Source organism: Pogona vitticeps, chromosome 6, assembly GCF_051106095.1.
Source record: "Pogona vitticeps strain Pit_001003342236 chromosome 6, PviZW2.1, whole genome shotgun sequence".
NCBI classification, from domain to species: domain Eukaryota; kingdom Metazoa; phylum Chordata; class Lepidosauria; order Squamata; family Agamidae; genus Pogona; species Pogona vitticeps.
In genome coordinates this window covers 86,265,058-86,286,707 of record NC_135788.1, presented here as the reverse complement: position 1 = coordinate 86,286,707, position 21,650 = coordinate 86,265,058, and the positions used below count along the sequence as shown (strand labels likewise).

The 21,650-nt window shown below is 42.0% G+C and overlaps 2 protein-coding genes across 8 annotated transcripts in view; both read left to right on the top strand.

Moving 5' to 3' along the window:
- ARHGAP27 (Rho GTPase activating protein 27) overlaps positions 1-10,652 on the top strand; it is a 69,775-nt gene extending 59,123 nt beyond the window's left edge. For all 4 annotated transcript variants that reach the window (XM_073004101.2, XM_073004102.2, XM_073004104.2 and 1 more), the window contains 7 exons: positions 790-895; positions 1,556-1,681; positions 1,936-2,034; positions 2,472-2,549; positions 4,675-4,809; positions 6,919-7,024; positions 7,838-10,652. In XM_073004101.2, coding sequence (XP_072860202.2) covers positions 790-895; positions 1,556-1,681; positions 1,936-2,034; positions 2,472-2,549; positions 4,675-4,809; positions 6,919-7,024; positions 7,838-8,015 — 828 coding nt within the window. In that variant the 3' untranslated portion in view covers positions 8,016-10,652. The remainder of the gene's footprint in view (positions 1-789; positions 896-1,555; positions 1,682-1,935; positions 2,035-2,471; positions 2,550-4,674; positions 4,810-6,918; positions 7,025-7,837) is intronic.
- A 1,324-nt stretch (positions 10,653-11,976) lies between these two features.
- Positions 11,977-20,594, top strand: TMEM98 (transmembrane protein 98). Of its 4 annotated transcripts, none has more exons than XM_020814524.3 (8): positions 11,986-12,121; positions 14,042-14,126; positions 14,911-15,088; positions 15,458-15,589; positions 16,858-16,891; positions 17,226-17,341; positions 17,751-17,810; positions 18,845-20,594. In XM_020814524.3, exons 3-8 carry the CDS (start codon positions 14,958-14,960, stop codon positions 19,050-19,052), a joined length of 681 nt encoding a protein of 226 aa, XP_020670183.1. In that variant the 5' UTR covers positions 11,986-12,121; positions 14,042-14,126; positions 14,911-14,957; the 3' UTR covers positions 19,053-20,594. The 4 variants fall into 4 exon arrangements, with proteins under 4 accessions (XP_072860206.1, XP_020670183.1, XP_078233902.1 ...); XM_078377775.1 differs by lacking the exon at positions 11,986-12,121 and adding an exon at positions 13,905-13,931; XM_073004105.2 differs by lacking the exon at positions 14,042-14,126 and having other exon boundaries at positions 11,977-12,121.
- The last annotated feature ends 1,056 nt before the right edge of the window (positions 20,595-21,650 follow it).

Below are 21,650 nucleotides of genomic sequence, written 5' to 3'. Positions count from 1 at the left end.
TTCCTTGAAGACCACCACCCACTGAACTTCCAGCCAAGGTTTCTATTGCACAGTCATCCTACTTCATTTATGGAAGTTGACTGGGAAAGTGGTCCAGGTTACATTGTTTTGCCTTCCTGTGTTTTTAACTCCTTTTGTCTTATCACTGCACATACAAATAATCTCCTGCAAAGAGGAGGACAGAATACCAGCACGGTGGCTTTTGACTATTAAGCTAGAAGCCATCGGTCTGGAAAGTCCCTCAGTCATTTCAGATAGGCAAAGGTAACCCTACTATGGCTGGTATGACAACGATTACTGTACAAATACAGGATTAGGTGATAGCTTTGTAGAACAGTAAAAAAAAATACAGTCTGTTAGCTTTCACGGATCAGAAAGTCCCTTTCCTTGGGCTTGCACAGTTGTCATTAGTGCAAATAACCTAAGAGTCCCAAAGTTCATGGCAAGTGAATTTTGCCAGACGCTTATCTTACATGTGAGTTAGAGAAGATGCTGGCTGCATCAGAGTTATGGCTGAAGAAGCTGTTCATTGGATATTACACCCCAGTTGTTCAAACAAAGAAGCGTAGGCATCATGCATACAGCTTCCTGTTTGGCTTCCTTTGAAATTACAAATTTCTATTTGGCTAGGAAGTAGAGTGATACAAAAAACCCTGAGTTCTTCATCTGGGAATTGGGGTGAGCATTTAATAAACTCACTAGGTTTAGCCAAATTAGGTCAAATTAAAATGAAATGTTTCTATATGTTTTGTTGGTGCAGTAGTGTAAAGATTACTGTATTTCTCTTAGCCTACAGATTTCCCTCCAGAAGACAGTGAGGAAAATTCAGCAGATTTGAGATCCAAAGAGAATCTAGGAAGCAACAAAGAGAAAGAGAATGAGAAGAAGAGTCCTGGTCAGTGTACATCTTACTTTAATTGATTAGTTTGAAGTTGATCTTAAAAAATATATCTGTATTTGTAAAGATTTTTGCATGAGAGCTGAAATGAAAACATTTAAGCCAAATGTTCAAATTTGGCTTATACCTGCCACAAATGTACCTCATGCAAAATATATCTCATATGTATTTTCCAAATTAAAGAATTCTCGATGCTTTTTAGTGTGTAATTTTTTGTGTTTTTAATTTTACTTGTTTTAACATTGTGAGCCACCTTGGGCCCCTTCATTGGGAGAAAGGCAGCCTACATTCATCCTAAATAAATAAATGAATGAATTGTGACACATGATGAGATAAATGCATTGACAGGCTCTCCTATGCTGTTTCGGCAGACCTATGAATTTTGTATTTTCTGGGTAAAAAAAAGCAGAGACCTATTTCTGAGCCAAAGAAACATTGCAGCTGATAGAGATTATTGCACCAATCTCAAACTCTTAATATTTATTTAATAGAATTATTTGAAAAGACCTAAATATTGCCATAAAAGGAAAAGCTTGCATCTTTTCTTTTTCCACCTTTTCCCAGCTGTCTTTGAAACATGTAGTTAAATTCAGCAGAACCTAACAGCAGTGTTCACCTCCTCCTCTGTACTAAAAAATGAAAAAATTTCCCCTGCAGCCTCCTGGCATTCCTCCAGTTCCCTCAACTCAGACTATGATTCCAATAAAGTCCGCAACAAGCTCAGGAAATTCCTACAGAAGCGGCCAACTCTTCAGTCCCTGCGGGAGCGAGGCTACATCAAAGGTATACTGGAGACGGAGTCCAAGCGTTTTGACAGAATCACCTTGGGAGTATCTCTCCAAGCTGCTTGGTTAATTTCTCGGAGGTGTTATCTGTTTGATTGTGCCTGCTTCCAAGCTACTACAAGAGGCTCAGAGTTCTGTGTCTTGCCCTAACTGGCAAGGTAGTTGCAATGGGGCAAATATTGAAGGATATTCATTTTGTAAATTGCGTGATCATCTTTGTAATGTAATTTGGTCTGCTTTTTAAAAATCCAGATCAGGTATTTGGATGTCCGCTACAAGTTCTGTGTGACCGTGAGAAGAGCACCGTGCCTCAGTTTGTTAAGCGGTGCATCTCTGCTGTTGAAAAGAGAGGTAGGCAGTACTGTATTCTCTTGCAAATTTGTAATTCTTTTCCCAGGTGTCTCATGTTCTGACTGTTACAGCTTGCATGCATTACATAAATCAAGCAACATCTGCATAGTTTTGATCATTCTGTGTCATTCATTCCAGTTATGCAATTTGCAGGAAGTTCTGAGAGCTGAATTTTTTAAAAACGTATTTGAATCTTTGTGACTGTCAAGATCAGTGGCAAAACGTGTAGGTCTGGGGACTTCTCATGAAGGATCTCAGCATGCTTCAGTAACTGCTTGACTTCTTACACCTTCCTATTGAAGCATAGTACATTATGCGAAGTAGAAAAAAAGCATATGCAAACATGTTTAATTTAAATTATTTTCTCAGGCTGAGAAAGAGTTTAGCATATATAGGACATCTGTGGATAAAACTGCTACCATTTCTTCCTCCTCCAGGCTTGGATATCGATGGACTTTACCGGATAAGTGGGAATCTGGCGACAATACAGAAGCTACGCTACAAGGTCGATCATGGTACGGGCCTTGAGAGTTGTGGCATGGCAGGGGAGATAGCTTAGGAGTACAATACACCATGGCTTGGAGAAGGTTACAGGTTCAGCTTCTAGTACAGCCCTGTTTAAAACAAGGAAAAATATGGATAGCTGAGAAAGACTTCTGTACTCAAGACTCTGGTGATCCATCACTGTTAATGTGGATAATGGCAGGATAGACCAGGATGAAACATGAATTGCCATGTTTGAGGAAAGTAGCATAGAAATAAACTGTACTGGAAATATTGGAGTTTACAAATTACCTTTGTTATGTTGTGCAGCAGATGGAGTTCACTGCCACAGGATGTCATAATGCATATCAATCAGTTTAGATTTTTTTTTAAAAGACAGTAGACACATTCAGAAAATACAAGTCTACTGGCTGTGATCAGTCATGGTTCCTCTTCCTCAGTCAGATGGAAAACATGGAAAAATCGCTCTCTGGGAAACTGGAAATTATAGTCTCAAAATATATCTTTTACAAGCTCTGTTCAGATTATTTATACCTGAGTGTCAGATGATATGGAAAAACTATGGGAACAGCTGTTTCTGTCCTGCCCAGTTGTGAAGTTCCCAGGGTCCTCTTGATGGCTGCTGCTGGAGAGGATAAACCTTTTGATCTGATCTAGAAAAGCCATTATCTTATGCTTCTGTAGCTTGGGCTGTGGAATTCATGGCACCCCAGCTGGCCCTGTTTCAAGCATCAAGTTTTGCTAAACCCATTGTCTAAGTCCAGGAGCATCCATCAGTGAGAACATTTAAAATTCTTACATTTAAAAAAAATCAGCAGATCTAAATTAAAACAACTTGCTCTACTGTCTTTCCTGCACCCAGGATGGCTAGCGTCTGTGGCTCCTTGCTTGACAGAGCTTTTCCGTTCCAGAGCCAGTCGTATTCTTCATGCATAGAGCCAAGTCCAGTTGCCCTAATTTACAGGGGGGTGGGGGTGGTTTTCATGTCCTGCAGAATACAGGAGAGGAGGGAAGAAGGTTGGTGGCACCTTCATTGGTTCCAGCTGCCAACACAACGGTGTGGGCTGCTGGAGGTGTTGCATTCAGGCCAGCCAATGAACAACCTTATTGTGCTGCGGTGGGGAGCAGCTTATGTGGCTGGCGGTGGCAAACCATTCCTTGGATATTTCACATACTTCAAAAACCCTGAGGTTGCCATATGTTGGAAACGACAGCTTATAACACTATAGCAATTTGTATGGTTTTACATTACGTTCTTGGTTTCCTGTCACAGCCTGCGGGTGAGATATTGAGAGCACTGAGGCAGGTCCATTTTGAGGATATGTCGAGCACTAATGCCTGCTCCCCTGTAGGGAGATCCCCATAAAGCTTTCAACATCTGCCCAACTTGAGGGCTGTCATATGTATCTCACCTCCAAGTAGCAATAGTGGCTTATGCTCTGATGGGTCCCCGTATTGCATGCTTTCCCAGCATGCCCCCCTCCACCAAAAAAGAAAAGGAACTGATTACATCCAATAGATCTGATTATGCAATCAATCTGATTATGGGAGAGAGAGATGAGTGTCAGGGCATATTCAAATATAGATTTATTTCACTTTAAACCTGCTCAACAAGTTTTGGCTTCAACAGTTTGTGGCTTTCCCCAAGAGCTATAAAAAGAAACAAAGAGGGGCAACACATTGTGCACATTCAAATTCTCTACGTCATGTTTACATTGACCGGCAGGCAGATCTCCACACGGCTGGATCCATGCCCTGCATTGTGCCTAACCCTGTCGTTGTTAACCAGTAAAGTCAAGGTCTTCTTTAGGCGGGTTACCTGAGAAGCAGAGTTGAAGTTAACCTACATGGTTGCAGCTGAATGCTTGGCAGCTTCTGGTGCCCTCTGATTGTTCAGACTTCCACTCCCATGGGTTCTGGGCAGCATGACTAATAGTAAGGGATTATGAGAGTTGTGGTCCAGCACATGACTAAATTGGAGCCAAATTCTCTTTTATCTGTTGCCTTGAGAGCAGCCATTCCTATCTTGTACTCAGGTCTTTGCTCAGGTGGGACTATTTCTACCATGGTTGGGCTGGGTTGTTCTTCATTTGAGGGTTTTTTTCCCCACCCAGCATCCTGTCATCTCTTTCACAGATGAGCACTTGGACCTTGATGATGGCCGTTGGGATGATGTTCATGTAATCACAGGGGCGCTGAAGCTCTTTTTTCGAGAGTTGCCAGAGCCACTTTTCCCCTTCAGCCATTTCGAGAAATTCATTGCTGCCATTAGTAAGTAACACTGTTTTTAGGGGGGTGGAAAGATGTTCTGAGTCTGACTAGAAGGCACATATTAAAATGCTGGACCTCAAACTGAATGGAGTAGCTCTTATACACGCCCAAAAAGTTTATGTGTGGTGGTGGTGGTGGTGGGGACAGTGTGTATACTCAGAACTTTAGAAAAGAGAGCTAGAGAAGGTCTATAAAAAGATAAATTACACTTTGTCCTTTTTTTTCTAACAGTTTGCATTTGTCAAGTTTTGGAAGTTGGTGGATACCTTCAGAATAATTTTTCAAATACAAAATGTTAGAACTCTAAAGCAACAGCAATCCTTGTTTCTGCATTAGACTTGCCCCCAAGGCACAATGGTTTCTACCCCTAATGTTGATAGTTAGTTCCTTTCCCACGTTTTCTATAAATCGGAGGTGGCACTGTTTATCATTTATCACTCCACAGCTACAACTGCAAAGCAAGTCTGAAAATATAGACTACCCTGCTGATCCATATCAACAAACCGGCTATAACACATTTCATATTCACAAGGAGGAGGTCTTAATTTCCCATTCATGACCAACCCAAACTAGAATTCAACAGGAACAATACAGCAGTGAGAAAATCAGGGGCCCCCAACTAACGCTAAGAAGACTATTCTCAGAGGAGACATGGAAGCTTGAGAGGGATTGCAGATGGCATCATCATCATGTGTCATCAAGTCAATTCTGACATACGGCAATCCTTCTCAGGGTTATCCAGGTAGTGAGTACTCAGAAGTGCTTTGTCATTCCCTTGTTCTGGAGACGCCTTGGGATTTTGCAACTTGCCCAAGGCCACACAGGCTGGTTCTACTTGCAGGAGGCAGAGTGAGAAATCAACCCCCCAATCTTTAGCTGCGCAACCAGATACCTAAATCATGTTCCACTTAATTATTGGGAGGTAGTGCATCTAACACTTACATGAACTATAGTAAATATATGTTTGCTGCTGTGAAAAATAGCTGCTATGTGCCTTGTTCACCCATCTCTCCTGGCTAACTAGATGGGAAGGCATGTGGCACAGCTCGGTGCACTCCACCTATGCTTCATGCTTTCGACTAACAGATACAGACAGGATAGGAAGGAACAACATGTTGTAAACTTGAGTTTGAAAATGTTATTTAAAAATCCAGTTTCTAAAGTTTGTAATACCATCACATGCTTCCAGTAACATGCTTGTATTTATTTCATACTTATATTTATGTCAGAAATGTGTCCCCTCCTGTTTCCCTTCAAGAAAGGAGTAACTCTAAATGGAGGGGGGCAAAGCAATATTTGCTGTAAAATATAAATTTGAGGACTGGCTGGAGAGCTTAGTGAGGATCTACAGCTACACATTAGGAGTTTGATTCCCCACTGTATGTCTCAAGAAAAGAGCCTGTGTAGTCTTGAGCAAGCTGTAAGGTAACCCAGAAGTAGGGAATGATAAACCAGAGTACTTTTTACCTAGAAAACTCTGGAAAGGGTTGCCATCAGTCAAAATCACCTTGATAGCACGCTGCTGTAGTAGTAGTAGTAGTAGTAGTAGTAGTAGTAGTAGTAGTAGTAGTAGTTGTTGTTGTTGTTGTTGTTGTTGTTGTTGTTGTTATTTATAGACTTGAGTCTGAAATATATCTCCCTTCCAACTGCAGGCTTGAGAAACTGGGATAAACAGGTTTCATGTTCACACACATGTACCACTGTCTTGTGGTAATACTCCAGTGTGCAGTGATCCTTTGAGCCTCAGTTCCCTTTGTCCAGTAAATATGCAATATATTTTCTCATACATTTGCCTATACAGTAGGACCCCGATATCTGTGGGATCGCTTTTCCACTTCTCCACAGTTTTCTGCAGCCCTGTATACAACATACTGTACAAGGTGGCTCACTTGTGGCCTTTGTACCACCTTCATGTAGTATCTCAGGTTCACTACTATTTGTAGTTTCAAGCATCCACAGTAGATCGTGGAATGAGACCCCACTGATACAGAGATCCTATTGTACATTTAAAAGGGAAAAGAGTACAGCAGCAACAGTGACTCTTACATTCTTTTTTTCTCTGTAAAATAACTGAATGAATGAGCTATCTTCCTCTTTCTGGGACTGTAGAAATTTCGGACCCCACAAAGCGAATCTACTGTCTACGGGAGCTCGTGAATTCTCTACCTCCTGTAAATCATGACACCATGAGGGCCCTTTTCCAGCATCTTTGCAGGTGAGCAATTACGACCTCACAAACTTCTGATCCAGCAGAGATTGTTGTGGAGTGCTAATTTTCTACTCAATGTGGCCCCTGGAGGACTCAGAGCATGTGCAGAGTTGTTTCACTTTTCTGTGCTTCCCACTGGCAAGCCATGATCAACCTTTATCTTGCTGTTACTTTGTCTTGTGTGTGGTCTCTCTATTACTTCACTAGCATACAGCTTTTCCTGGCTCTAGGCTTCTTTCCTGACTCTTACTCTCTGTCCACATTACTGGATTGCAGTTCCCATCGTCCCTAACCATTGGCTATTCTGGTTACAATTGATGGGAGTCAGAGTTGATCAGCATGTAGAGAACTACACCTTCCTCATCCTTGTTCTTGTCTGTCCTTCTCATTGGTCTCCCAACATTTTGCAGATGACTCTCATATTACTTCACTGTTTGAAAGTATTAATGTTCAGCTGTACTCCAGGAATACAGGTGGTAGTGGGAGAGGTATGCATATTTAGGTATTTTTAAGCTTATATGTAAGCTAGAATTCAGAGAAGTTAATCTTTTTTTAAATATAATTCCTAGAACCCACCACCCAGCATAGCCACTGACCATGTTGGCTGGCACATTTTGGGAATTATTATCTCAAAAGTTAGTTCACCACCCTTCTTGCAAGTATAAACCTCATTAAAGTGAAGAACACTACAATCCGACAACCGGGCACAGATTTGATCTTGAAGTCTTCCATAACTATTCTCGATATATACCAGAACCTGTAGCATGTCAGAATTTCTCTTGTTTCTCACTTCAAGGAATCTTTCCTTTCATTTTGCAGAGTGATAGAGTGTCGGGAGGAGAACCGCATGTCAGCGCAAAGCATTGCAATTGTGTTCGGGCCAACGTTATTGAAACCGGAAGCGGAAGAAGGAAATATGACAATGCACATGGTCTTCCAGAACCAAATTGTAGAACAAATTCTTAGCCGCTTCAGCTACGTATTCCCAGAGAGCTAGACCTCCCTGGTGGAGGATGAGAGAGCCAAGATGAATGGAGGAATGGCTTCGATTCAAGGGCAGGTCCCGTCACTACAGGAAAAGTGGTGTTGCTGGGCAATGGCAAGGCTAGAGACAGTGAAGCTAGAGAAGGAGAAGAAGGGAGGGAACAATGACAAGCAATAAAGCTGTCAGTGATAGATTCACAACGGTCATGGCTACCCCTCTCAATTCCTGGGGATGTAGGCTGTGAAAACTCTGTTAGACAAGAGAAGGGCTAATCGTTAAGCAAGACATTCTGGGTTAGTGATCTTCAGCTCCCATCTGGAGCATCCTTTTGTGAAGAAATGATATAACCTGGTGCAGACAAAGTTTAGGGAACACGGAAGCTTTATGGATTAAGCCCATGCCGTAATTATTTTCAAATGTTATGGCTTCTTGCTAAGGAATTCTGGGAGCTGTACTGTCGTGAGTGTATTGTGACTCTTTCACCTCTTTTGAATTAATCAGTCAAAGCTGAAGATGTGTCAAGATGGTGGGACAGGGACAGGCATCCTTTCAGTGGACATGAGATATTTTGACTCTGTGCCATCTATCAGAAAACACCTATGCCAACACACAGCACAAACAATGAGAAATTGTGACTATAGTGGTAATAATGAAATTACAGAGAGTTATCATTTGTAGAATTTAGCCCATATGCACCAGCTGCTTATTCTAATGTGTGTGGGAAACAACGGGTAACATACAGCCCTCTGGAGTATGTATTCAATTTCCTTCTCCACTTATCCTATTCCTAACTGTAAGTAACCAGAAGGTCTAAACTGGCCATTCAGTGAGATCCCACATGGATTCAGACAATGCAGGGCACGTTTGGTGCACTTATGTATATGTTTTCCTTTCCACACAACTTTGCCGTGTGCAAAAATAAGGCACATCTTGCCTCAGAAATCTAGTATCTGAATAGAAAGAGACACCCAGCAAGCCAAGAGACATTTGAGTTTGCATTCTTCTAGGAAAAAGTTGAATTTCATGGCCTGTGTTCTGAGGTGAAGTACACCTATAGGAAAATGATCTAATGCTAATACTGGAGTTTTGCACAGGGCTGAGAGTGACAGGTCCACTACTATTAGAGAGCTTCAAAAATCAAGGGCTCAGCAAAGTCATTTTAGGACTATGACTACCAGAATCCCCATCCAGCATGATGAACCTGCTGCCTGGGTGATTCTGGGACTCATAGTCCAAAAAGTAACTTTGCTTATAATCTCTTAAGTATTCAAGGTTCCCCTTATTACCCTCTGTTGTCCTTTGTTAAATCCAGAATTTAGGGGTTTTTACGGCCTAGAGTAGTGATGGGGAACATGTGGCTCTCTAGATCTTGTTGGACTGCAGTTCCCATCAGCTCTAGCCAACATAGGCAGGGATGAGAGACAACAGGAATTACAGTTCAATAATGTGAAGGGCCACATATTCCTGCACCCTACTTCAAAAATAGTATTTTCCATACCGTATGTACATAAACTCCATTTGGGATCTATTGCTTGTGCTGCATCTCTGCTTGCTGGCACAGACTTTGGGCCTGTGAGTCTTGGAGGTGTTAAATGCACAAAGCTAAGATGTGTGGGATGACTGCCTCTGAAATATGAATGTGGAAAAATTCATTTTTTGGACTACAACTCCCGAAATGCCCCAACCAAGATGGCCATTGAGCATGCTGGCAAGTGTGTTTTAGTCTAAAGGGGAAACATTTCTAAGCTCTGCTCTACGTCTGCTTTTCAAAGCACACAGTGGATGCACACTGACACTATACAGGAGGAAATGTTCCTACTTAATACAAGTGTCAGGATATTGCACAGGATTTCCTCAAGTGATCTCAGCCAAAGACCCATCCTCCTTCTCCACCTAGCCTAGGAGAGTTTCTCTTTTCCTTTTTCCCCTCCCCACACTCAATATAACAGTGTTATCTGCTGTACTGAACAATCCATACTGGTCCATTACAGCTGCCCAGTAAGAACCTTCTGGTATAATTTAAAGATATGAGAAATCACTATTGACAGAGTACAGTTAAGTGCCACTCTGAATGGGTCATTGGAAGAAAGATGGATCCTGGTGTTTTTTTTATTTTTTTTAGTCCTATGACGTTATTTGCCACTGTTCTCATAGAGATCCGGGCTACCAAGATAGTAGTACTGTTATAAATTCATATAGGGAGGTTAGAGAGATTAAATGGTTTCTTAAAACACTGATGGTAATTAACAATGCACACTCTGAGAAATATACAGTAGTACATGAAAGAAAATCAATATGCTATCCCGGAATACTTCCTCTTCCTGCAAAGGGGAGAGTGTATGTGCGCTCGCGCATGTGCATGTATGTATGTGAGTATGTGTCTTAAGTATTTCTGGAAATGCAGACCCAAATGCTTTTATCTTATAATTTAAAATGAGAACATATCTGTTCTGGTTTCAGTTTTGAGGAAATACAGAACAACTCCTGCCACCTATTGTCACTTCCTAAATTAAACGGATGTTGGTTTTGTTACAATGGCAGACGTACAAAGCTGCTTAGCCAGCTGTGGGTGACTGTGAAGGAAATCTGTTGCTGGAAGACCATTCATGAAAGTTTATTTTTAAATAAATAATAATCCTTGCATTAAAATATTGTGTGCTTATTTGGGATGGGAAATGTCACAGCACATTACAATTAGAATTTATTATTATTATTTATTAAATTAAGATCCCATTTTTTCATCGAAATAGCATTCAAAGTAGCTAACAAGAATAAAATATGATTAAAATGAATTTTAATTAAGCTGTAATGTTAAAAAGTCAAAATGATACTTAAATACATATTCAAAACCTAAGCAACTGCAAATTCTTTCAGTAGCAGATTGGCTTACTTGCCAAAGCCCAGCTCAAACAAGATCTCTTTCCCTACAAACAAAGGACAACAGTGGGAACCCAACTCATATCTCTCTAAGGAGTTCCACTGTTTGGGAAAAAGCATCAAGAAGGTTCTCTTTAATGTCCCCTCCAAGGGTGCCTCCGGTGATTGACCCAAGAGAAGGGTCTACCCCCGAAAGTTTTAAAATGCAGGCAGGTTATAAAGGATATCATAATCTTTCAAATAGCTTGTTCTGTGCCATCAAGTCAGAACCAACTTACAGTGACCCTAATAGGATGGACTTTCAAGGCAAATGAGATATTTAAGGAGTGGTTTTACCAGTTCCACTCCCCCAGTGAGCTTCCATGGCTGAGTGGGGATTTGAACCCAGAGTCCTAGTCTGTCACTCTTATTTGCTACATGCCACACTGGTTATACAGGGCTTTTATAGCTTTTAACTGGCACTTTGGATTGTACCTGAAATATACTGGTAGCCAATAAGGTTAATGAGAAACCCAAGTTAACTGTGGCCTATAATTGTCCCAGACTAGCAGGCTGGCTGAATCATTGTGGACCATTTCAAATTTCCAGACATTTTTAAAAAGAGAGCCTAACCCTACCACACACAAGAGAGGCCAAAACAGGATGCACTTACAAAACAGGATGCACTTACATTCAAGAGAATCACGAGCTGTGGTGGTATAAAAGCCGCAGAGAGGCCAGGCACTACCGTTGGGCGCGCACCCTCTCCGGTCGGTTCTTGGTGTAATGTCCGTGTAGGGCCAGGCAATCTCTGTTTTGCCTCAACTTTCTTTCTGCATCTCACAAAACCATTTTTTGCAATAAATTCAGACTGCAGTCTAGATCGAACGAAGTGCATCTTTCAGAGGGCGAACCAACCTCACCATGAGGAAAAAATCTTGCTATGGGAAGGATCGGCTTGCGAGGTTGATTGGTTCCAGGTAGAAATGGCACCGCTGGTTCCGCCATCGCCTTCAGGCACTTTCTCCTGGAGGGAAGGAGTACCCCCCCCACCCCCCTTGGTTTGGCCTGCCCACTTCCTAATCTCTCCCCTTTGCCTCTGGCATCTGTTCAACTTTATCCTGCACAGGAATGCAAGCAGCACAGAGCGGCCGAGGACGCGGGCAGGGCTGGAGGTCCGGTCTGCACTTAGGCAAAAGAAAGTGGCTTGGGGGAGCTCCGGGTCATTAAAGACACCTCCGGCCCTCTCCCAGGAGTCCCAGGTAAATGCAAAGATAATAAAGCGTTTAGCGCTCAAAAGTATAGCCTCTAGTCTGAAAAGTGTGCTTTGTTTGCTGGGGGGGGAGGGGATCTTCACGCATGGGGTGGTGTGTTTTCGCTACATTTTCTTAAAAGCCCCCCCATGCCCCCTCCCCATTTTGGGGAGAGAGAAACAGCCAGCACTCGGTGATTAATCCTCTTAAAATTTTGAACTGGACATTCCTCAGGCAGGTTTGAGAAGGCCACAGTTTGCTATGAGGAGCCGAGGTAAAATTCCTAAGCGAAGAGGAGGAGGAGGAGGAGGAGGAGGAGGAGGCAGCCACTGTAGAGGCCTGGTTCTCTCCCATCTTTTTCCTTTAAGGTATTTGGTGAGGAAAAAGGTTTCTGGGTTGTGGTTTAGGCTTCTAGTTACTGGCGTCATCACCAGCCAAGATGTGAATGAGAAGAGCCATTCTGAAAACCAAGGAAAGAAATGGAGGAGGAGGGAAAAGGAAGCAACCAAATCCTCAGTCACAAATGTTAAACTTCTTGTGAAACAGAGTACGTACCAGGTAGTGAGGAGAATATTTCTGGCTGTTCATTTAGAACTGAAGCCAAACAAAGTATAAGTAGGTAGGATGTCTGATCAGTAAAAATCCTCCTGTTGCCTTTTTCATTATAAGTAGAATGAAGACAAGTGAATCTCTTGTTTGTTTGATTTGTGTAAGTTTCATGTGCACAGAAGTCAACATTTTTTTCATCACTCCGAATTTGTATATGTTCTGTGAAGTGGTGGATAGCTCAGTGGTTTAGGAATCTGGCTGCGGAGCCAGAGGCTGAGAGTTTGATTCCTCACTCTGCCTCCTTGACATGGGCTGGAAGGTTCCTTCCACAGTTCTAAGATGATGGTTATAAGTGCAAGAATACGTGATCTTTATATTGGATCTGAACAAGACAGGTCAAGCACGCATCCTACCTGACAATGGAATCATCCCACCCACCTAATAAGATACTGTAACTTCAGACAATACCAACCTGCCCCTTAGGAATGCTCATGCGTGCACACACACACCCTCACTGGGTAGGCCTTATGGCTCTATGTGGGAAGTAACTCCAAGGAAACACATTTCCCCATGTTGTGTTCCTTGTGCTGTTTGCTTTGGGTTGGGATGACAGGGGTAAAGGTCATCAGCGGCACTACGATTTGCTCAGTTGCTTTGTTTATGCGGAAGTTCCGGTACTGGCGGCGGTAGCTGCGAACCTACCAAAAAAAAGCAGGTGAGGTTTTTTTAATTATTATTATTCTGTGATTAATAGGATTTCCAACCAGGTTGCTTTGTTGTCTACCCATCCACAGCAACTCAGATGCTGGGCTGCAACTCTTGGTGTCCTGCATAATGGGCCAGTCTGACAACACATGGAATAGCACATTGTGCCCACCCCTGTTTTATATTATGATCCCTGATTTGTTCTGCTCCTTTTGTATGAATTAAGCAAAGTAGAGCCAGCATTGGCTGGTTGCCTCTAGTAGCTCAGCTCAGAAACTTAGCAGTTGTGAGATGTCATTGTGTGGATCTGTGAATGGCACTTCAAAATCCACCCAGCCTATAGCAGCCCATGTGGAACCATGTTTGCATTTTGACCAGGCAAGTGAGTGACCCATTCACAAATCTGGGATCCCCAAAACAATAAAATTTCCAGTCCCTTGACCTGACGACATCAGGTATATCCAAGATATATAGCATATCCAAGAAAATATAGGTAATTGTTGTCCTTTCTCCTCCATTCCTTTCCTTCTCAGTGGCCAGGTCTTTCAGATTTTTATATCTGGAGGTAGGTCTTTATTATTATTATTATTTCAAAGTGCGTAGTTGGTACTCTACCACTAGAATAATCATTATTACTGAGTGAAAACTGGCTTGGCCTGTCTTTATATCTTTCAGTGGCAACTTACAATGTCACAGAATGGAACTCGGTAACACAACCACAAGTTACTACATTGGACTGTTTCCAGAGTTTAGGTAAAAGGTAAAGGTTCCCCTTGACATTTAGTCCAGTCATGTCCAACTCTAGGATGTGGTGCGCATCCCTATTTCCAAGCCACAGAGCCAGTGTTTGTCCGAAGACAGTTTCCGTAGTCATGTGGCCAGCATGACTAGACACAGAACCCCATTACCTTCCCACCGAGGTGGTACCTATTTATCTATTCGCATTTTTACATGCTTTCGAATTGCTAGGTTGGCAGGAATTTACAGCCCTTAATAAAAGTGTTAACTCTATGTGCTTTCTAAAAATGTGATTCTTCAGACTGGTCTTTTTGAAGAACAGTGTTTCTTATTCATGCTTCCTGTGAATTCTAATCAAGTCTGTTATACAAGGCCTTCCTTGCATGGTTAAATTTAACTTTAGCTTCTCATGTACCTGTTGCCTGTCTATGCTTCACCCAGAAGCAGATCTTCTGTAAAGGTATTTTATAGTGCATTGACCATTCAAGTGCCTTGTTTGTTACATCAAAGTCAGGGCAAAGGTTTAGTCAGTTTTGTCGCTCCACAAAATCTGAGGCCATGCTATAGAATCTGAACAACTTAGCTAAACAAGGACATGTGTGTGTGTCTGTGTCTGTCTGTCTGTCTGTCTGTCTGTCTGTCTTTCTGTTAGTTGTATTTTTAAAAATAATATTCCAATATCTTCTGCCTTACATATTTTGTCTTCATTCCATGCTTTGTAAGACCATTTGAGAAGGTCTGGCTTGCCCCAGGGACATTGCTAAACCTTCAATTCATGCTCTAATTTTACTCTTTTTCATTCCAAGTGGAAGCACTCCTAAGGGAACTCAGAACACCTTGCCTGAAAGCATCCATGGAGACTGTTGTGATTGTGGCCATTGGGGTGCTGGCAACCATCTTCTTGGCTTCTTTTGTGGCTCTGGTGGTGGTTTGCAGACAACGTTACTGCCGGCCCAAGGACTTCCTGAACCACTATGATACAAGGTAAGCAGGATCACTGATATGTGGCTATCTAAAGTTTATGTGGCCTCAGTCTAAAATATGTCACTGTGAAATAAGGGACCACTGAATATTTATGCAAGTTATCCATGTGTTATGCTGAGGCTTGGTATGAGGAACACCTGCAGAAAATGGTATTAGTGAGAGAACAGTAGTGTGAATGTTTGATTTTTTAAGAAATTTCAGTACTACAGCCTCAATGATTTTTTTATTGATAATTATTAATATATAGCAGTTAGGCAATTTACAAGTGAAACTTGGTGGAATGCAGGTCAGAATATGAGCACAGCTGGTGAGTGAAAAGGCACTGTACAGATTCTCAGAGACATTAATTCCTTCCAACTTTCCTCTCAGACCTATTGTCGACCTTATGGGCACCATGGAGACTCAGTCAGAACCATCGGAGCTAGAGTTGGATGATGTGGTGATCACAAACCCTCATATTGAAGCAATTCTGGAGAATGAAGACTGGATTGAAGATGCTTCGTAAGTTGCATAGTGAAGCCCACAATGCTGGGCTTTTGGGTGACATGTTAGTGTGGAACAACTATATGTTAACCCTCCCAATATTGAGCAATATGAATGTTGAAAGAGCCACCTTAAAACATGCTAGCAAAATGATACTCTAGTCCTCAAATGTGTCTTAGTTCCCTTAAGGTGCTTCTTGTGTTCATCTCAAATTCAGATGAGTTGGTCAGCCGGACTCCATGCCATTATTGATTTATTAGTTGCCATGATATCCCATCTTTCCTCTAAGGAGTCGAAAGCACACATTATTTTTCTCCTATCTACTTTATCCTCCCAAGATTCCTACAAGATAGGTCAGGCCTGGCTCAAGCTCACCCAGTGAGCCTATCTCCCAAGTCCCAGACTAACACTCAATGATACCACACAGTCTTGTGGCACCTTAGTACAATTCCATATACAACAGATAATGGCTATGGAGGTTTCTCAGTCTGGGGCAATTCACCTCCAAACACTATGTCTCTAGTATAGCTAAGCAAGAGGATTTCAGCCATTATTTCAAAAAAGTTTTTGTCAGTCGGAACCTACTGACAACTTCTTCCGTTGTATCTGAGGAAGTGAGTTGTAAGCCACAAAAGCTTGTGCCAATGAAAAAATGTCAGTCTTTAAGGTGTCACAAGGCTCTGTGCTAGTTTTACAGCAACAGACAAATATGACTATACCTCTGGAAGTTACTACACCACATTCACTTGCTCCTCATGACAAATACCATGGGCTCCAACTGTAATTCTAACTAAAAAGACAAAACAAAACAGATTCTCTTGGGAGAAAAATAAGGAGTAAGATGTGAAGTTAGCTCTCTTTAAAAAGATACCTCTTGGCATTCAGCTCCCTCCTGCCATTCATCTACTTCTTCTTTCTTAAAGTCTTACTACTATTGTTTAATCACGAGCTGTATAAAAGCTCCATATTTCCCACCTTGCTTGTTTACCTGCACTGCTACTAATTTCAGTGCAACGGCAAAGAAAATGATATTAAAACAGGGTGTTGAAAAGTCTGTCCCAGCTTTGAGACCAGCTGGGGTCCTCTGTGCAGAGTGAGGTGAGTATCATGGGATTGTTCCAGGCACTAATAAGATCCAGGCTGTGTTTATACATTGACAAGCCTCTGTCAATGTATTTTTACATCAAAACGTTTCTGTTTCTGTCCAGTGAGTGTTCTCTGATCTCATGCTATTGGCCATATATACACAAATAACTTAATGCTGTCCTTTTCTCTTTTTCTCTCAGGGGCCTGGTCTCCCACTGCATTGCTATCCTCAAGGTAAAACCCCTTTTTGATGATGGTGGGACATCATGGGACCAGCATGCTAAGCCCTGGTGTGTGTGTGTGTGTGTGTGTGTGTGTGTGTGTGTGTGTGTGTGTGTGTGTGTGTGTGTGTGTGTGTGTGTGTGTGTGTGTGTGTGTGTGTGTGTGTGTGTGTGTGTGTGTGTGTGTGTGTGTGTGTGTGTGTGTGTGTGTGTGTGTGTGCGCGCGCATGTGTGTGTGATGGCGTGATCCCAGGGAAATGCAGATTGCTGTATGTAAGAAAGATTAGGTGGGACAGTTACTGAGTTCACACAACAGACAGTGTTGAGTTGTATCATTCTTTGGACAGATTTGCCACACTCTCACAGAGAAGCTGGTTGCCATGACAATGGGTTCAGGGGCCCAAATGAAATCTCCAGCAAGCCTGAGTGACATCATTGTGGTTGCCAAGCGCATCAGTCCCAGGTGAGGATTGTCGGGGCTACTGCCCAACTGAAGGGATGAATTATTTGAAGAGGAGATGGATAATGGCCCTTCCATCAGTGGAGGAGGATTTCGGGAAGGGAAAACATGTGGAATTGGGCTAAAATCTAGATAATGTAAAACAATTGGGACATTAAAAATGCAATAGAATGTATGCGTCATGCAGGTGCCTTTTGGAATATGAAAGAACAAAGTGTAGCAACTGTATGAAATACATTGTGTGGAAGCACCCTAAGTCATACTTCCTAGTACCCATTATAATATTTATGTATTAAGGCTCTCTCACTCTTGCTCTCTTACACACACTCCTTTCTTAATTTGACCTTGGATAACTTGTTAAAAAAGGCTTCTGAAGACTCATCTTTTAATCTTACTTTTTCCCCCCTCCCAGAGTGGATGATGTGGTCCGATCTATGTACCCGCCATTGGACCCCAAACTTTTAGATGCCAGGTAAGTAGGTTACATATGGACTATCTCGAGAATAAGAGGAGCTGTAAAATTCTAGCAGTGGCTGCAAATTTAAGCCATTTTGGACCATGTACACAATAAAAGTTTTTTTTTTAAAAAATAAATTAAACAGTAATTCTGCCTTCAGAAAAAGAAAAGCATGTTATCCTCTTCAGGAAGAACTACAAGTAGAATAATACCATATTTTCTTACAAGTTCTAAGACTTTCCCCTAAAAAATAAAGTACACAGTAAGTATTAGGACTAAATTCATACTACTTTAACTACACAGCGTGCAGTTTAAGTTCTTTTAATCTTAGCATTAATGACTCCAGGCAGGCCCAGTAGAGGTAGACAATTTTAAATAATCCATCCTCGGCCTCTTTTTTGTTGTTGTTATGCTAAGTAGTCAAACTCTCAATTGACAACAATGGATGATTGTTTCTTAGTCCATGCACTTTGAGGGGAATGAAGGAGAGTAAATTTAAAAGCCAGCTTGGGCAGGGTTAAACCTCCTCACCTGCATATGCTGGTTCCAGCCCATATTGCAGCCACCCATCATCATCATCATAATGTGCCATCAAGTCTGTTCTGAGGTATGGAGCATCCTTTCCATGGTTTTCCAGGTAGAGAATATTCAGAAGAGGTTTATTTAATGTTGGGTGCAGTTTAGATCACTGAACAACTTGCAGTAGGAAAGTGGGGAATGAACCCATGTGCCAGTTACATGTTGATGGTGCAAAGGTGAGATGCTTCATCCTGGAATAGCAAACAAAACAACTGTTTGCTTTTTGCTTTTTTAACTCTATCTCAGTACAAATCCTTCCACTACTGCAAACCAAGGTAGGTAGTCCCATGAACAAAAGTGAAAACAGAGCTTGACAGCAAACATCAACAAAAGGCTGGCCAGATGTGTGTACAAATGCCTCCTTATAAAATCAACTCATCGGAATGCAAGGAGAGGATGAGATGCATGGGATGGAATCATGGGTCTTGCCTTCACCCTTACTTTGACCACTCTCCCTCTTCCTTTTGTAGGACCACCGCCTTGCTGCTCTCTGTGAGCCATTTGGTCCTGATCACCCGGAATGCCTGCCACTCTTCCAGCCGCATGGACTGGATCGACCAATCCCTGTCTGCCGCAGAGGAGCACATGGCTGTGCTGCGCGAGGCAGCCCTTGCCTCGGAACCAGAGCGTGCTGCCCCCAGCGCGGAGGGATTTTTGCAGGAGCAGTCTACCATTTGAAAGCAGAATCTGAAAGCCTTCTTCCCATGATCACCTCTTCTCTCGACCCTCTCCTGGCATCATTGACAAAAAAAAAAAAGCTTATGCAGTGTGATGCAAATCATAGTTTGGCTGAGTGTCTTACTCCCTAGAGTGGACAGAACTGAATCTCCACTCTGTTGCTGGTTTGTTCTCTTGGAACTGAAAGGGTTGTAGGGGTGCTGAGATCTATAGTGAGGGGCTTGAGAGCTGCATGTAGCCCACAAACACTTTTGTCTGCTCCTAAGCTGGTTTGACTCTGTGGCAGCTTACATGGTGGAGTGAGTGAGAAGCGTGATCCTGAGAATAGTCTAGTCGTGACAGTTGCATTTCTTCTTTGGGGTGTGAAATTGTGACACTGATTAATCTATTTTTCCTATGATAAATGAGATTTCTTCAGAATTATGTGCCCCAGACGTCAGAGTTGCAAACCGTACCTGTGTTTACATTAAAATTAGCAATCACAGAACAAAGCACATTCAGTGCAAGGTACACTCAGTGTAAGATATGGCAGTAAAGGAAATCACATGCTATGATGAGCAGTGTCCTTCACCAGTGGAAAGTATTCTAAAATGTACTAGGCATATATGTTTGTTCAGGGGCAGACAACTACCTGAAGTCTAGAGGATCTTGGAACTCTTCCAAAAGGTCTCACTGCCACTGCGTCTGCTGCCATAATAGGCACCCCACCTCACCCCATCTAGTTTGACTTTGAGACAAATTAAACACTAGAAGTACTGTTGGGACAGCTCATCTGCAATGCAGAAAATGTAGTTATGGCAGTTGTTTTTTCTATATAATAGCAGAAAAATTGTGTTGAATTTTGAAGATCTTGTGGCTATCAGTTTCTGTAGGTGTATCTCAGGGTTTTTACTCAGCTACTATCTACACTGGCAACTGTAAACAGCTGGGTAGACGCAGTTAATGACTTGCATATATTAATAGCCTGAAATTACAACTGCTCAGTTGTAATTTTTTTATAGAGAGCCTGCCTCTTCCCCAATCCCTTCTTAGTCCAATTTGTGTGTTTTTTTAATCATAAGAGATTTTTGTTAATATGTAAATCACCCTCAGATTTCTCCCCTTTATAATTCAAATTACATAACATTAAACTGGCAGTCCTCAGATAATACCTTTACCCATCAAATGCATGTATGTTTTTTGCTTCAGTCCATGCTTAAGAACTACTCCCATTCTTAATAACTATTCCCACTCTACAATCTGGATATGCAGTCTGGTTATGACTGCTGTCTGGTACTCTGTACATGTACTGTATTCTGAACTCAACAATAACAACCCAAAGGGGGTGGGGGAAAATATACACAACCCTTCTCCTGAAGGAAGATATGACTGAATTCCATCAACTAAATCTTCACCTGTATGCTTGTTACTCCCACTTCTTCACATAACTATACATTTTCGTAGTTCAGTCTTTGCTGATATTTTTACCAGTTGGCACTCCTTTTTTCTCCCTTGTTGTTCATGCTATTGTCTTGAAATAAATAATATTTCTCATTACCTCAATTCAGTCTGAGAGCTTGTTGACCAATACACAACAGCTAAACTTGAACAACTATAAAATAGTAGTACATCATGTAGACATTAGCTTGTCGTGAGAATCTAAGATAATTATAGGTGAAAACAAAAAAAGTAAAAAGTAAAAAAGAAATGATGAAAATAAGGTGGCCCTCCTGTCTTCCACTGCCTCCTGGAGTTTAGTCAAATTCATGTTGGGAGCTTCAATGACACTGTCCAACCATCTCGTCCTCTTGTCGTCCCCTTCTCCTCTTGCATTCACATTATCCCAACATCAGGGTCTTTTCCAGGGAGTCTTCTCATGAGAGGGCCAGAGTATTGGAGCCTCAGGATCTGTCCTTCCAGTGAGTACTCAAGGTTGATTTCCTTCAGAATGGATAGGTTTGTTCTTCTTGCAGTCCAGGGGACTCTCAAGAGCCTCCTCCAGCACCACAATTCAAAGGCATCAATTCTTCGGCGGTCTGCTTTCTTTATGGTCCAGCTCTCACTTCCATACATCACGACAGGAAAAACCATAGCTTTGACTATTCGGACTTTTGTTAGCAAGGTGATGTCTCTGCTTTTTAAGCCTAGATTTGTCATCACTTTCCTCCCAAGAAGCAGGCATCTTTTAATTTCGTGGCTGCTGTCACCATCTGCAGCGATCATGGAGCCCAAGAAAGTAAAATCTGTCACTGCCTCCATATCTTCCCCTTCTATTTGGCAGGAGGTGATGGGACCAGTGGCCATGATCTTGGGCTTTTTTGTTTTGTTTGAGCTTCAGACCATTTTTGCACTCTCATCTTTCACTCTCATTAAGAGGTTCTTTAATTCCTCCTCACTTTCTGCCATCAGAGTGGTATCACCTGCATATTTGAGGTTATTGATAGTGTATTTCTTCCAGCAATCTTAATTCAATTTTGGGATTCCTCCAGTCCGGCCTTTCGCATGATGTATTCTGCATATAGGTTAAATAAGCAGGGAGACAATATACAACCTTGTCGTACTCCTTTCCCAATTTTGAACCAATCAGTTGATCCATATCCAGTTCTCTGGAGATATAGA

What these genes read in the sequence shown, in the direction of transcription:
- TMEM98 (XM_073004105.2), top strand. Translation starts at nt 14,958, where the DNA reads ATGGAGACTGTTGTGATTGTGGCCATTGGGGTGCTGGCAACCATCTTC. An exon ending in CTGAACCACTATGATACAAG is followed by an intron (nt 15,089 to 15,457) that starts GTAAGCAGGATC and finishes CTTTCCTCTCAG; the next exon opens with ACCTATTGTCGACCTTATGG. An exon ending in GACTGGATTGAAGATGCTTC is followed by an intron (nt 15,590 to 16,857) that starts GTAAGTTGCATA and finishes TTTTTCTCTCAG; the next exon opens with GGGCCTGGTCTCCCACTGCA.